The sequence below is a fragment of the Etheostoma spectabile genome, chromosome 11, assembly GCF_008692095.1.
Source record: "Etheostoma spectabile isolate EspeVRDwgs_2016 chromosome 11, UIUC_Espe_1.0, whole genome shotgun sequence".
NCBI lineage: Eukaryota > Metazoa > Chordata > Actinopteri > Perciformes > Percidae > Etheostoma > Etheostoma spectabile.
This window is the reverse complement of record NC_045743.1, coordinates 10,556,912-10,573,936: the sequence shown is the minus strand read 5'-3', so window position 1 is coordinate 10,573,936 and position 17,025 is coordinate 10,556,912. Positions and strand designations below refer to the sequence as shown.

At 40.6% G+C, this 17,025-nt stretch overlaps 1 protein-coding gene across 23 annotated transcripts in view; it reads left to right on the top strand.

Moving 5' to 3' along the window:
- The window catches only part of fmnl2a (formin-like 2a), a 50,129-nt gene that overhangs the window by 17,675 nt on the left and 15,429 nt on the right, over positions 1-17,025 (top strand). For 15 of the 23 annotated variants that reach the window (XR_004334183.1, XR_004334182.1, XM_032530202.1 and 12 more), the window contains exons 4-12: positions 2,934-3,014; positions 7,493-7,569; positions 9,872-9,955; positions 11,052-11,207; positions 12,237-12,272; positions 13,287-13,331; positions 14,701-14,809; positions 15,009-15,085; positions 15,937-16,030. Coding sequence is in view for 21 of the 23 variants with exons in the window: in XM_032530202.1 (XP_032386093.1) it covers positions 2,934-3,014; positions 7,493-7,569; positions 9,872-9,955; positions 11,052-11,207; positions 12,237-12,272; positions 13,287-13,331; positions 14,701-14,809; positions 15,009-15,085; positions 15,937-16,030 (759 nt within the window). In the remaining 2 variants the exon portion in view is untranslated. Of the gene's footprint in view, positions 1-2,933; positions 3,015-7,489; positions 7,570-9,871; positions 9,956-11,051; positions 11,208-12,236; positions 12,273-13,286; positions 13,332-14,700; positions 14,810-15,008; positions 15,086-15,936; positions 16,031-17,025 lie in introns of those variants that run through there. The other 8 variants (XM_032530209.1, XM_032530206.1, XM_032530195.1 and 5 more) reach the window with 2 other exon arrangements.

The following is a 17,025-nucleotide window of genomic DNA, read 5'->3' as shown; positions in this document are numbered from 1 at the left end:
AATTACAGGGATTTATGAAATATGGAGGATGCTCTTGATGTGAACACGATTTGATGAACTCATCACTGTCATATCCTTTTTGAGAATTTTCCAACCAACTCAAGAGTTTTCTAAAGAACTTCATATTGATAGGTCTTTATGTGTACTCTAAAGCACCCTAAACATGTCTGTACACAGTGAATGGCAAACAACTACTTGTAAGCTGATTTCCCCCTCCTGAATCTCAGCGCAACTTCTCAGGTGCAGAGGGGGAAGTGTACCTTACCTCTGAAACTGAATTCAAACCAACTCCCTCAGACAAACTCTTTAACGGCCACATAGCATGCTGGAACCCATTTATACTGTATGTGTTCCTAAAAAACAGATGTGTGTTCTCTATGATATAGATATTGCTTCATGAATTTATTGTATGTACAGCACTTGTCAACTAATTTATTACTTTGCAGACTTGCAGATAATTCTTCAGCAAAGAAACACTCAAATAGGGTTAAACCGTCTGTCAGCGAGCTTTCTTTCCTGACGCCACTGTTGTCTTTCCTGTTTTTGTGAGACAGACACACTGGCGGTGATGAATGTGATGTTGCTGATAATACAACATAGTCCAGAGATTTAATCTGATCTCAGTATGTGCATACAGGGAGCGGCACAATGATGTGAACACCTTTTACGCTATGGAATCTAATACAAAAGCCTTGCAGTTAATTCGCTCTTTTATGAGTTTGTTTAGACTGTCGGAGAGAAGTTTTTTTTAATTTTTAAGATGTAGTTATGTGGTTGTGTTGGATTTCTGTTAGTGGTCATTCTTTGTGTATAGTATACAGAGGGAACACCTCACAAATACATTAACTTTTTCTCAACTGGCAAATCCATACACCCTTCTCAGCAACAATGTCATGGTCTTTAAATGACAAAAGGCCTTCTAAGAAATAAACATTTTTAACTCCTGTAGAACGTAGACATTAATAGGTTGTTGGAAAATGTTTGCAAATCCAATGATTTTAAGCATAATAGCACTTTTTTGTGTATAATTAGGATTGTCATTGGTTAAATATTTTTTTTCCAGCAATTAGCACACATGTGGGAAATTTTTACCCACCCCTGCAAAGATTCCGGGATCAGTTGCCAGTTATGGCACTTTGACTTTTTTGGGTCTGTCCCAAATGGACGATGAAGTGAACAGAGACATGGAATCAGAGCAGAATAGGACATCCAAGATTAGAAGAAGAAAGGGAAAAAAATTGCCATGATGGACTTGTTTGATGTCAGTGAAGGTGGTCCACTATAAAACACTACGGGGAACTCTGCTGGTATTTGAATCACAAAATAGAATTTGGAGAAAGTATGTATGCATTGAGTCAGAAAACCATAACGCTAACTCCTGCTTTGGTGATGTACAGCACTCCTTGAGTTTAATGAAAATGTGACTTCCCACTGTACTGATTCTTATAGATGTACATCTGAGATCATTGCATACTGTGGTATGCATTAGGGCTGTGCAATTAATCAAAATGTAGTGATTATAATCAGAACCCGAGCACAAAAACAGAAGAATCAAGACAAAAAATGATTTAGCTCATTACGTTTTGCAAGTAAACGCTTATTTTCTCTTGTGTTCTGAATGAAAAAATAAAGATTAAATAGGAAAAGTGTTTTTTTTATTTTTTTTAAGTTAATAGTATAATAATTGCAAAATCTTTCCAGAAGTCAACATGTAATTCTGTTAACTTATTGTGATTTCAACACTGACCGAATTAATCATGATTATATTTTTTTTCCATAATCGAGCAGCCCTAGTATGCATTGGAAGATATAGAAGATAATGTAAACATGTATGAAAGATACAAATTTCAGTTGTTCTAGCTGCTGAAGTCATAATGTCTTAAGCATCTTTACCAATATGACATTTTCTCAATGGCATGCGCTCCAGTCTCACACTGTGTAGTGTGGTAAATCACTAAACCAAACCATTCATGCTGACGTGGTGTGGCACTCAGTCTGATCCAAATACTGTTTCCCGCTCAACTCACTGACGCAAATCCAGCTCTAATCTCTTGTATTCATATTTAGAACACAATCGTGAGGGGATTTAACCTAAAACCTGTTCCTGGCTGTGAAGTTAAGACATGTACGCACACACCCACAGACGTCTGGGGACAATCCCCAGGCAGGTTATGCTCTAAAGGACATTAAAACTGATCAAGAGCATTAACAGCAAGATCTTTTGTGACCACTTGGCTGAACAACCTTAACAGTCACATCTGAAGGGTTCATCACTGTCTGTCAGCTGATCAAAACTATTGATGCAGAAATTAACATTTGAATTGAATATTTTGCTGATAAAATAATAGAAATACAATGACAATTCATGTTGTTGTCTTGTGCCAAAGCTCTCCTCTAACGAACATTTACAGTTATAGTAACTTGTCGTGTCCACACGGGCCATTCTTGCAGTGCCACACAGTTACCCTCAAATGGGCCCAGAAGTGAGTTTTCTAAAAATGCTTCTCTCCAATCAGATCTATCTCATACAGAGGCTTGTCATGTCCACCATAGCAGGCAGGAATCTTTTTTTCTTTCTTAAAGCATAATCTAGGGTTCCCATCAATTGAAGGATGATTAACAATGACTGTAACTAGAAGCCTGTTGAGTTTCAATCTGATGGTTTAATAGTTTACCTTAAACTGGCAATGTGTTCAGACTTGTGAGGGTGGGATATTTCTTTTCAAGTTATGGGTGGCCACATTGAATCGACAAAATATCATAAAAAACTGCAGAACTTCCTGAAATTAAAGCCAAATTCATAATAATACTGTAAGTGATAGGAATTTACATAATATATGGACGCCCGGGTAGCTCAGTTTGTAGACTTGTCTTTCTCTCATCTTGTTTTCCTTTAGCTCATCTCGCTCTTTTGTTTTCCTTTTTTTTGACAGGAGCGATTCCAAGTGAAAAACCCTCCTCACACGTACCTCCAAAAGTTGAGGAGTTATCTAGACCCAGCAGTCACACGGAAGGTGAGTGCCCTTGCTAACATGCCATCCTGTTTCACTGCCGCAGCTTTTCCTTCCCCTCTGACCCTCTATCTCTTGTCCAGGATGTCCTTACAGTTGAGGAAAAATTTCACGCATTGCTTCTGGAGCAGACAGGACAGCTTGGGAACTTAAGTTCTCATAGTGAGAAAGGAGACAGCTGTTTATGTGCAACGCCCAGGTTTTAAACCTCTGCCCAAGTGTCATTAAGCTAGACATTGAATTCTTTTTTTTTTTTTTTTAAAGATTATTTTTGGGGCATTTTAGGCCTTAATTTGACAGAACAAATGAGACATGAAAGGGGAGAGAGAGGGGGAACAACATGCAGCAAAGGGCCATAAGCCAGAGTTGAACCCCGGCCCGCTGCGTCGAGGCGCCAACCTCTACATATGGGCGCCTGCTCTATCAGCTGACCTATCTGGGCGACCTAGACAGTGAATCCTGTGCTGCAGTTCTGTGGCTGACAGCATGCTCTGACCTCTTTGTGAGGAAGAGCAACGGGGAAAAAACACAATAAGGGTTACCTCAAGGCAGAGAAGAGAATAATAGTATTGACAGTCAAAGAATGGGATATAGTTTGCGAATTGCTACATTGACATTACATTGTAGCCTAGGAGGAGGAGCCTGGCAGGAGCTAACAGGAGAAATCAGAAGTGTCTTAGCTACATCATAAATATTGCCTTATGTCATCTGTTTCTTTGGCTGCTTAAAAGGCTTCATGAAACGATCAGCCAGCTCCCAGGCTCTGCCAAAATAACATTTTGGCATGAGAGGGCTGTGGGGGCAGTGCTAGGAGACCGATCTTTGATAAAACAAATTAACCTATAGACTTTGCCAGAATAACACCAAATTGCTGAATAATTCAATTTGTACTGACCGGAGTTGAGATTTTACATCACAATAAGCCAGCTAGGGCAGCACAAATAGAGTTGTAATGACAGGGGCAAAAAGAGAACAACAGTGGCACTTAATGACACATAAAACCACTACAAATCTCAACACATACTTAAACACAGAATTGTTGAATGACATTTCTACTTTGAATTAAAGGTGCAAACGTGTCATGCAGCACATCTTGAGATGGTTCAACCTGCAAGTTTTACGTGGAAAGATTGAGTAGTTTTCTACTATAGTACAACAATTGAATTCCGCCCTGTGGATTAATAAAGTAATTCCTCTTATCTTAAATTAAAAACATGTATGCACATTTCCAATCAGCTATAACACGTGGTCACCATGTGTTGCGATATGAGTGTATAGTTAGCAAGCGAGCAGAGAAGTTGAAGCTAAGCTAAGGTGAGTATGTATATAAAAATGTGGTCCTTTGTTATTTACTTAAATTGTTTTTATTTCTTTGTACAATAAAAAAAGGAATAAGTGTTCCTCTTTACTGCTTCTAGCTCTAGAAGCAGTAAAGAGGAACACTTATTATACTTAGTGCTTTAATTACCTTCAGAGTTGCTAGTAGGTGGACTTTTCTTTTACCCCTGGCCTGGACAGATTTTTTTTTTTTACCCCTGGACAGAACTAGGCTAGCTGTCTACCCCTGTTTTCAGTCTTGCTAAGCTAACCGTCTCCTGATTGTAATTTCATATTGAGTGGTAATAAATCTTCTCAACTTTTGGAGAAAATATACAAACAAGCACCTTTTTCATAACATCAAACTCGTCATTGAAGGAGATGGTGACTATATTTAAAATTGTCTGGGTGTAGACACTTAACATAGTCATGGCTGAAAGATTTCAGACAGAGTAGATGACATATACTAATGTTTGTTTGTCTACTCTCGCTCTTTTTTATTATACTCATCTGTGGCTGTGTGACTGTTGTTTGGTCTGTGTTAAACTACTATAGATTGGGAAACTTTGAGAGACATGCCCCAGCATCTTTTTTATCATGTTGTTTTTTAATGTTTATTCTCATGGCCTGAGACATGTGGGGTTTTGGCCTATTCCTTACATTGATCAAAGACCTGAAGCAGGCAAGGAAACAGGAATTGCATGAGAGTAAACTGAGAAGGTAGAGGAAGAGAAAGAGAAAGACTGAATAATGGAGAGAGGGTAGAGGGGGAGAAAGAGATGGACAGTGAGAGAGAGAGAGAGAGAGAGAGAGAGAGAGAGATGAGAGAGAGAGAGAGAGAGAGAGACACAAACTTAAGAGAGCACAGAGGAAAAGAGTTATGGGCTTCTTTCTACATTCCTGCTCCATCCCCCTTTTCTTCAACCTCAAAACAATTGCCACTTTGTGCCACTGTGAGAGAGCTGGAGGTCATTGCCTTTGCTTTCCATAGGCAGGCTCTGGTGCATTCCTCTGGGCAGCTCCCAGCCAATAGGCAGCCAAGGAGGAAGAGCTCCAGTCCAACTAGTCCCAAGAATGTATCAGCCATTGATTTGTTTCCAGGATGACCCCTCCTGAGCTCACACTCCCCAAAATCTCTCTCCCCCCGGCCACACTCTTGGTGCTCACTTTCCCGTTTCATTGCTCCCTCACTGTCTCCTCCTCCTTCTCTTCTTCTTTCTGTCTGCCGTCTTCACCCTCTTCCCCCTCTTCCCCCACTGTCGGCTCCTCTCTCTTCCTGCTCTCTCTGTGTTGCAGCTGGTAGTACTTAAAGTGTGGACTGTAGGGTGTTTGGTGGGAGAAGAAGAAGAAGGAGGGGGTGGCCTCCGGGAGCCTGCGCAGTACCCCTAAAAATGCTCTGCTTTCCACACAAACACACAAAGGGCTCCTCCCTAATAAAAACACTCTGTTTCTAATCTCCTCATGTGCCAAACACACCGCCCAAGCCCAAAGACACAGACTAGAGGGAGAGACCCTAGCTATGGGAACAACTCTCTTCTCTGTGGATGTTAATAATAGGTTAACACAGTGCTGAGCTCTGTTTCCTTCCTGATACAAACGCATCATGGAAAGTGACCAGGCCCTCCATCTCTGGGTGGATACTGGGTTCTCTTCTCTTCTCTTCTCTTCTCTTCTCTTCTCTTTCTCTTCTCTTCTCTTCTCTTTTACTTTGATCGAAATCAAAAACCTTTACCTTTTTTAATATTAATGGAAAATGTTTGACAGGGAGTTCATGATTAGAGCTATGGTTTGCGATTTATATCTGACAATTATTTGCCAGATTAATTGCTTGGTCTATTAAATGTGGAAAACAGTGAACATTGTCATCATTGCCATCACTTGTTTTGTCAGTACAAAAGTACAAAACTCATAACATATTTCTAACTGTAATTATAAATAAGTTTATCAAATTATTTGAATCATTTTTAGTACGGTTTTACACTGAAAAATAAATCGTTAAACCTTTCTAACAAATAAGAAACTCTTCTCTTTATTGTTATATTTACCCATAAAAAATATATATGACAGTTTGATATGAAAACTAGAACGGTACCAGGAGAGAGCAGACCTTTGCCAAGGCATACCCTATCTCACACAATGTTACTGCGGTTTGAATTTTAGTCTGGAACAAATTTTTGCAATTATTCCGACACCACATGAATGCATCACAAACGCCATACCTCGCAATGTTAACGAAAGTGTATCTTCCCCGGGATTCTGATCCACTGCAAAATGTAATGGGTTCTTCCTTGGACCATGCTACACCCTTCCACAAAGTTATATGAAAATCAGGCCAGTGTTATTTCCGTGATCCTGCTGATAGTCAAACAAACAGACAAACTTAACAGAAAACATAACCTCCCTGGCAGAGGTAATAAGTCTCCTCTCTGATACAACAGTTTCACTCCCTACCATCTGGGATTGTCCCCTCCTGTTTGATCACCACCGGTCATTCACGTTGCTTGTCTCATTATTGTGGTTGTGTAACAGCCTGAGGGGCCTTTGTTGGGTCTTGCAGATCACCTCTTATCAGAGGCTGAAATCAAAGAGGAGCCCTGTTATGTTCTCCGTTCTGTGGTTTCTATTTAGTTTTACTGGCAGTTCATATCTTCAATGCACATCGCTCACACACTTAAACTCTCTTATACCGGTAGCCACAGTAACAGGACAGAGAATGTGTGTTTGTGTCACTGCTGCGTGTGCTGGTAGGGTTTGTGAGGTAACCAATTAGGTTACTTGATTATATCACGGTGCAGGAGGGATTACTGCCAAATAAAGAACCAATGTGAGCAAACAAGATAACTGGAACTACTCCACATTCACAGTTTCCAATGAGTCAGCTCGCCTTCTCTGTCAGCTTGTTGAATGGTTACTGGCAAGTTAAAGGCCCACTTCAAAATCTTATAAAGACAACCCTCAAAACAACTTTTATTTTGTAATTGGTACACTGCTTGCCTGCTTTCACATTTTAAATCAAGTCACTGTGGTCTATGTCTGTTTGCCTGACCTTTTAGTCAGAAAAAGTTTTCTCCAGCCAAAACATTGCTGTGCTACCGCTTGATAATTTACAGTTCTGGTGGTTTGATAAAATATTAACTCTCCCCCCCCCTTCTTTCCTTCCTAAGAAATTCAGACGGAGAGTTCAGGAGTCCACCCAAGTCCTGAGAGAACTGGAAATTTCGTTACGGACCAATCATATAGGGTGAGTCACTGCAGGATTGTGTGAAGCTTGTGTAGTGTTGAATGTCCCAGACCTGATTATATTAGATTCAGGGGGGAAAAATTTGACATTCCAGAAACCCAGAGACGCAGACGTTGACACTAACCACCACCATCCCCTACTCATCTCAGTGCTCCAGCCTAATATTACACAGAAAGCCGTGTGGTGATGGAGACAAGATGAATCGATTGATTGTTTGGAGCGGCTGACACGTGAACAGCCTTTGGAAGGAAAACAGATTTTTCTTTATTCTGTTTCAGTCTGCCATCCTGAAGAGGCATTCTTGTAGATGTTAATAATAAGAGAATGATTCATAACAGATAAAATCACTGACGTATTCATGTTTAAGTCCAGGTATTCCAGGATAGCAAGCCTCAGCCTGCTGCAGCCGATATTGATTCAGTGTTGTACATTCATCATAAAGGAAAGATCAATATATCAGTGAGCTGCACACAATGTCTCAGTGTTTGTCTGGCTATAGATCATAGGGCCTGTCTCTGTGATTAGAGACCCTGAGACCTTATCACTAATTAGGCCTTAATGCATTCTGGGATCTGTAAGATCCAGGGATGTCAGTTATCCAGGCAAGCTTTAAAAAAAAAAAGAAATACAGATACAGCCTGGGGACAGATGCTGTATTTTTATGTAATTTAGGGCTAGCAGTTGGGAGGGATGTTGATGTGGGCGGTCCCAGGAGACATGGAGACCCTGTCTTGGACAGGAAGAGGCAGCCAGAAGAGCGCTGATCCAGAGATGCTCAATTATCAGATTCTGCTCTTCAAACCAAAATAAACTTCAACCACAGCCAGAGATGAGGTCTGTCTGGCAAACCAGTTGAGGCATTGTATACATGGATAAATAGAGACCTTATGTTGGTAAACCAGATTACATAAATAATCTACCTAATCTAGATTAGACAAAGCATTACCATAATGGCAGGGGGAGAGGGAGAGAGATTGAGAGTACGGTCAGGGAGGGGGTGATGAGGGGGCAAGATGTCACCCACTCAGACAGTGAATAATTACTGCTTCTTTTCAGAGGTGAAACAGAGAAATATATCTATCGTGTAGGCTGCGTATAATGGATAGATTGTCCCTGTACGAGCACGGCTGATGATAACCCCGGCTCCCTGCCTGCCTGCCTGCTCCTCACATGTTGCTCAGTGGTCAACAACATGTGGTGAATGGGAGGATTGTTAGTTAGTGTCCTGTGGTAATGATTACCATGTGGCCAGTCAAGCCCTTTTTTAAAACACGACGGGCCCCACCAGGCACTGCTTTCTGGGACTGTCTCGTTAGCCTTACTCGCTCCCACGTAGTTACACCACAGGGGAGCAATTAAAGAAGCAGCTATTGGATTTTTAAAGCAGTTTAGTCTTGCATCTTCATCAGCAGTACTGCTTAAAAGCCTGGCTGTGTGTTGTTATGTTTATGCCCTGCAAATTTTTCTAATCACTGAGTAATCAGGCCTTTTGAAGCCGTATGCAGCTCCAATAAAAAACACCTTCATAGCATGTGATTAAATAAAGATGTTCTGTGATTCAGATCACACTGCTTATAGCAGCACATGCCAAAGGTAGCAGGAGCTTTCAATGTGAAAAGCTTGGCTTTTCTGTGCAGAATTAAAAAAAAAAAAAAAAAAAATATGAAAGCATGCCAAATGCTAAACGGGTGGCCCACTTCAGTGCCTGTAAGGAAGGTGAGAATGGGCTTTTGATCATTCTGGGGCTTGTCTTTACCATAGTTAGAAACTTGCTAAGGGCCAATACGTGTGTGTGTGTGTGTGTGTGTGTGTGTGTGTGTGTGTGTGTGTGTGTGTGTGTGTGTGTGTGTGTGTGTGTGTGTGTGTGTGTGTGTGTGTGTGTGTGTGTGTGTGTGTGTGTGTGTGTGTGTGTGTCAATTCTGTGGAGGTCTCTGCTTGCAAACACAAGCATGAGGGATTTGTTTGCTGCTTTGAGCCAGGAAGCTTTGAAGTCTGTCAAACGGGTCATTACAATTCTTCGGCGGGAGGGTGAATAATCTGAAAACATCTGCATACCTAGGTCAGGTCAGGTCAGAAAAATGGAAAGACTTGCGCTACCCATTAAATATACTTTAAGCATCTGGTGATGTTTCTTTCCACATAAGAGACAAAAGAAGACTCAGAAAATGAGTTCTTTAGCTGTGATTATCCCAAAGAAGATGAGTTTTTGTTGAAACCAATTAAACTCAGAAACAACCAATATTATGAAAGCTGTGTGCTGATAAACCTTTGTTGAGTTAAACTTGTTTCTATCTATCTTCAGGTGGGTGAGAGAATTCTTAAATGAAGAGAACAAAGGCCTGGACGTGCTGGTGGAGTATCTTTCTTTTGCACAGTATGCCGTCACGTAAGTCACTACCAGCTCTTTCTCTGTATACCACTATGGTCTATATGCAGAACTGACAACCAACACAATGCTGCTATTCTGCACAGCCGCTGATGCATCTCCACCACCACGACTGCTGCTGCCTGGTTGTCAGAAACACTTAGTCACTCAGGGCCCATTGCTGTCACATTGGCACTGTGTATTATACTAACCATAGGCTTCTATTCATAGAATGATGGTGTGAACATTAGTCTGTCACAAGGTCCATGTTCAGGGCCAAATAGCCACGCAGTTACATTTTTTATTCACTCTCCCCACTTCACCATATGTTATTATGGTCTGTGCACATTATGAATGGTTAGCCGTAAAATTGTGTTTACCCTCAGTACCACCACCACAGCAGCATATACAAGTCATGGAAACGACCAGTCTTAAAACTGAAATAGATCATAGCAGGTATGCTGTAACTACCAGCTCTTTCCAAGGTTTCTACCAAGTACAACAAAACATGAAACATTTTGCATCATGTCTAAACCAAAAAACCTAAATGATAGTGGTAGCTTTGGAGTGGAGTACATTGACTTGTCTCATAACATGTATCTGTATTTTTTTTAAATTAATTTATATTTAATTATGTTAGCTGCTGATTTTATAGATAGTAGTGTATGCATAGTGGCCTGTTAACTGATGAGGCTTGATTGGTTTAACCTCTGTGTTCTTTTGATGGTTAGCTAGTTAGCTATCTTAGCTAGGCTTGTTAGCTTAGCCGTCTGTTTCTGGTAAGTTACTTTTATGACTGTCAAGGAAGGGCCTTTTGCTAGCTAAAGTAGCAGGATTTATCCAAACAGTGTATGCTTGTTTCCGCATCAAATATTTTACTGTAACTGTCATGTTTAATGCTAAAATGTTGTGCCTCAGACACACCTGTACTAAGTAATCACATTTTAGGGATCCTTAAAAAAGATCCTTACAAAATAGTTAAACCCAGATAATAGTTTTTTTTTTTTTTATTGTTGTCAAATAATAAGGATACCGTGCTGGCTTTATAAATCCACTATTGGTCAAGCTTCAAATAAGAACAAGTTAAAGCTTGTGTCTTGTTTTCATGGGTCAACAGGTTTGATGGAGACTGTGCAGAGAACAACCCAGAGGCTGCTATGGATAAGTCTAAGCCCTGGAGCCGTTCTATAGAAGACCTGCATGGAGGAAACAGCCTACCATCTTCCATCACTGGAAACGGCATCACACGTGGTAGTCGACATTCCACAATACGGTACTATACACATATTAATTGATGGTTAAGATGTGCCCATATGTGTTTGCGCCATTTGTAACTGTTTACAGCAAACTTCGCCATTCAGGGTTTCTAGTTACCTAGTGTTCAGCTGAAGCAATGTGGTTGCATTGTGATTATTTTGAGTCACACATTTCATGTGATGCCTCAGCTGCCCCTTTATGTAGTCATGAGGTCTGTAAGACTTTAAATGGCGTAAGACACATTTCTGCAGCAGGAGACAAACACTATTTGTCTAAAGAAAAGGAAAGATTTTTTTTATGGATCTGTTTTGTTTTTATGAACACCAAACAAACCATTTTAAATCTAAATCCTGTGCACAGAGGATTTCACAGCAGTTAATTGATAAAGCCATGCTAATATATGCTCTAAAGCACAAATCCCATTCAGTTGTGCATTATTTCTCTAATCCTTTCTGTCATTCCATTGATGTTTCGGCACAGCACTCTCCCTGAATTCTATGACCTCTAATCCTTTAGAGGCAATTTGAACTCATTGTACACAAAGAGCATTATTGATTTAATAAGGCACGTGTCTTTTTAATTTCAGATCCTTGCATGATAACCAAGTCAGTTGTTTTATATAAGGTGCTTAAAATAATACATGTGAAATAAGTAGATATAGCATTCTGCATACTACTTTTCTTTTTTTTCTCCTGCATTACAGTAATTTCTGTTCCTAACCAAGTTTGCCATCACTCATAGACAGTGATATATGTGAAATGTGTGTTCTGTTTATAAAGCCACACCTATCACCTATTATTAAACCACCTATTACATTTTGTAACTTCCAACAATCCCCAGATAGTCAGGGATTGTTTCATCATGATTAACATCTGTAATCTATGATTTATTGTCAGATAATCTCACTATTGGCACATAACAGACTTTTGTTTACACATCTGCCTCCTCCAGAGGTACCCCTGTATCATCAGCATGTAGAGTGTGTGTAACTGGTCAGAGTGTCTTCAGTGAGGCTGACTGTCTCTTCTGTTCTGTCCTGGTGTAGTCATCTGCTCCTCTGTCTGCCAGTCTTCGACAGCAGGCAGGTCTCGGGTCTCTCGTTTTGCTGGCTTAACCTTGCATCCCTGTTCCCCCACAAGACACACACACACACACACACACACACACACACACACACACACACACACACACACACACACACACACACACACACACACACACAAACACACACACAGAGAAAGACAGAGGCACACACACACAGTGAGTCATACTATCTTTGTGGGGACCCGCTATTGACATAATGTATTCCCTATCTTATCCTAACCTTAACTATCACAAGTAAATGCCTAACCTTAACCCTCACCCTAACCATAACCTTGTTCTAACCCTAATCCTAAAACCCATTAATAACCCTTGAACAGCATTTTGGCCCCACAAAGCTGTCTTGACCCCACAAGTATACTGTATTTCCGGTTTTTGGACCCTACGAATGTTGTTAAACAAGAACACACACACAGACACACACACACACACACACACAAAATAAACCCTCCTTCCTCATTGTACTTTATACGTCCCTGCTAGCGCTGCCCAGTTTATTTGTCCTGCTGTCTGTGTTGGGGATGTGAATTATTTGTACTGCCAGCCTCCCCTCCTGCGCTTGAGACTGAATTCTACTTTCCTTGGAGCAAATGGGTTTTTCTGCACTCATTGTTCTTTTCTCTGTGCCTGTGTACTGCTTATGTGGCTTCCTAAATGCCATTATGTGCAGAAGTTAACCTAGTTTCTACAAAAGCACTGTAAAAGCAAAGGCTTTTACAAGGCTTAGGTAGCCTCTAAACAAATTCTGTATTTTGGATACATTCTACATTTTTCTAGTTAATGAGAGATGCCACACAAATTATGAAGCATTTGCTCTGGTGGTTTCATTTGCCCTGGTGGTTTTATGAACGTTAAACTGTCCATTATACAGAATATTTGTCTTGTATTATCTTTATTTCTCTTAAGATTAGCTTTAATTCAAAATAATGGAAGCTTAACAACTAGGTGTAAAATAACGATTTATATATTTCTTCTTTAAACTCCCATCTTGAAGGACACCGAGCACACTGAGCTGTCCAAAATGCTCTCAAATAAGACGGTATGGAGTGTGCTAGAAATTAGTAGCTGTGTTAGACCTGTCTTATAGTTATAGATATAGTGTTTGATATTGTTCTGTGGTGTTAATTAGAACGTGCTCGGTTTGTTGTGGCCGTGCTGTTTTTTAAAAAAAACGGCAAGATTTTTTTTTTAATGTTTTGTAACCAGGAAATTAAATCCTGGACGGCACAGAAATTTCTCCTGCCTGATGAGAATAAATCTGTGCACAGCACCTCTCACCTGTCCTTTCAGTTTGTGGATGCCTTGTCTCCTTGCAGTCATATTCAATTTGCCGTGTTGTGTCATATAAAGTCTAGTTGAGTAACTTCAGACAAGTCAGAGCAGCTCAAGGTATTACATTTTGCCCATTGGTTTGAGATTAAGAAATATTGTTACTCATTTCCTCCCGATTGTGCCACGCCTCAGCTTGGATGTTTATTAACTAGGAGAGGAAAAGTGTTCCTTTTATTTTTTTTAAAGCTTTTTGCTGCTGTGTAAAGCAGTTGCAGCATGTCTCCTCCACCCAGCCTGACACCAAATCTTGCTGAACACGACATGCAGAATGCTCACGATTATGTCGGACATGCAAAACATTTTGATTATATGATATAATAAGATTTAACTATTTTCCAGCTTATTCCAATGTGAACTTGTCAATTTAAAGGTTAATACTATCTTTGTCTTAAAATAGCTGAGACTTCCTTGAAAGCTCTAGCCTTTTTCAGACGCACACACACACACAGACAAACACACATTGTGTCTGTGCTGTGGAATCAGGCCTTCAGGCATGGGAGTTGACACCAATCGGCGTGTTTATCAGTACCCTGAAGACACATTTCCCCCCCAGAACTCGGGCCAGTAATTGAACCTTGTGACAAATGTCTGAAATTAAACCGTTTGTCTCTGACTGGCTCTCCATAGTGTTCAGTGGTAGTGCTATTCCAGCATTTGTGTTTTTGTTGTGAGCTGCATCAAGAGAAAAGGCCTTGTCTTTGTTCACATAAAGTTGTACAATCACTGTCCTACATGCAAATGACTGACTTTTGTGTCAGCTGTAAATGATATCTTTGTTAAGGACATAAAATTACAACAATTGAAAGTGGACATTCTACGGCCCCTGACAAGGCTGTAGATTATTTGGCCTTTTGTGTGTGTTGATGAAAGGTGGCATGGCAGTTTAACAGCCTCCCTATGTGAAGGAGGTGGTGTGGAATGGAGGCTCATTCACAAATTACATCTATTTTCCTTTTTATCCAGGCCTCGTGCACTCTTGTTTGTGTTCAGAAGCTCATAGACTCAACACTTCTTTTAGTAACAGTTTCCTATTATCACTAAATTGTTTTTTTCATCTTTTCTATAATTATTTTTAGCTGCAACACACTTCCAAGCCGAAGAACTCTGAAAAACTCCAGACTGGTTTGCAAGAAAGACGATGTCCACGTCTGCATCATGTGCCTGCGTGCTATCATGAACTACCAGGTCAGTCTTCTGCACTCCCCGCCCTCACAGACTACATGTCCCTCTGGACCAAAGTACACTTCTCTGAAGCCAAATTCAATTGGTTCCTCTGCTAGTTCTCCATGTTTTGTTTTGTGTTATTCAGTGGCTCTTCTCTGTTAATTAGCTTATACAGTATGTCTGTGTCTTTTATGCTTCTGGTTTGTTTTTCATCTCCCAGTATGGCTTCAACTTGGTCATGTCACACCCACATGCTGTGAATGAAATTGCACTAAGTCTCAACAATAAAAACCCAAGGTAAGTTAAAACAAAAGTCTTCCACATATGTTATTTGGTTGCTATTTATCCAAATGAAGTCCTTGAGCTAAACAAATCCAGTACATTTTTTCCCAACAAAGACCCAAATCCTTAATGGAACATTCAGAGTCCAACATAAGCCTCAGTGCATCCACACAGTCAGATCCAGAGTGAGTGACTTTGTAGCTCAGGGGCACATTCATCCTGACAGATGGGTCAGGGCACCGCTGGCACACTCCACTACACTGGCAGCTGCTCACTGAGACAGTAACCAGAAGGACTCGCTTCTTGTGTGTGTGTGTGTGGGTGTGGGTGTGGGTGTGTGTGTGTGTGTGGGGTGTGTGTGTGTGTGTGTGTGGGGTGTGTTTTCACTTTGTGACTCAAGGTTCAAGGATTTCCTCAAAAGTGGATGTGAAAGCACTTTGGATCACCTGTCACATGTCATCCAGGCAGAGAAATCCTGCATGAATGAAAACACACACACACACACACACACACACACACACACACACACACACACAATTGGGCCTGGAGGTATTCATTTTTTATACCTGCCTTTTAATCCAGTTGAAAAGATAAAATTTTTGAGCTACTTTCTTTTTTCCCTCTGAGGTTGTGACATTACAAAACTTTTTTTCAAGTTATTTAAAATGAGTTACTGTTACTGATTACTATTTATAAAGATGTTTAAATTTAAAAAGATAGTTATTGTAATAATCACCATGTAGATCCATTCTACAAAGAGGTATTGGCAGGATCTTAAACCGTTCTCTAGTTTTCTGCTTTTTGTCTAAGTACAGGTTTGCCGCTGGCACTGTTTTACTAACCTTTATTTCCTCCCTGTTTTACAGAACGAAAGCTCTGGTCTTGGAGCTCCTGGCGGCAGTTTGTCTCGTGAGAGGAGGCCATGAAATTATTCTCTCTGCATTCGACAACTTTAAGGAGGTACGAGCTGCACCGAGAGGGGAAGTGGGGTCTAAGAAGACGAATATGTCATTACATTTCAACTGTGCAATTTCAAACTATGACTCAGCCCTGGAGAAATGCTCCCCGGCAGACGTGAGACCAGCAGATTCCTCAGGCTAGCATCTAGGAATGACCTCATTGTCAACAGATTATAGACACTGGTGTAGCTGTACAACACAACAGGACTCACTCTACTTCCAGAGAAAACCGCCACAAGTGTGTTAACTAGATTTGGCAGACACCTCAAAGCTCAGAATAGCAGAGAGAAAGATGCAACAGACAGACTTGCCGGACCTTGTCTGTTTGGATGAGGTCTTCTGGCGGCTGGAGAAAAGAGTGGGAGGTTTATGATGGAGTGGGCGCTAACAGCAGCCTTATTTTGTAGCATAGGGCCCTCAAAAATGGGCCGAATGCAGTTAATGCAATATTTACACCCCTGAATGAAATATTGAGTGTTGCTCTCAGTGGCATCGGCATTAGTGGGAGAATAAGACTGAGGGTGAATGTAGCTCTTCTAATGAGATGAAGGTTAGTGTCATGGTAGTGTAGGCTGCTGGAAGTATTCGACGACTCACTCACATTTCTTCATCTTTTTGCAGCTTTGTAAAGGCAGGTTGTTATTGTTTTAATTTAAAAAAAATCATTAGATCTAGTTTGCTAAGTGACTTTGATATCCTGTGTTTGATAATGGGGCTGCAGAGTTTTTTGGATACACACCCTTCCTCTTCCTCCCTCCCGTCCTTCTCAATTCATCATGATCCATCTTCCTCATTGCCCTCCAGATGAACTGTCTGAGCTCTTTCTCTCTCCCTCTTTCTCTCTCTCTGTTTCTTTCTGTCTCCAAAGTTCTAGTTCAGTTTTTTGTAGTTCAGTAAAAAAAACTACAGTATATGTGGTAAATGTTGCACACAAGCAATATTGAACACAGATGCACTGTGTACATTCAGCAGCAGTTCATGAGTTACTGAGGTTAT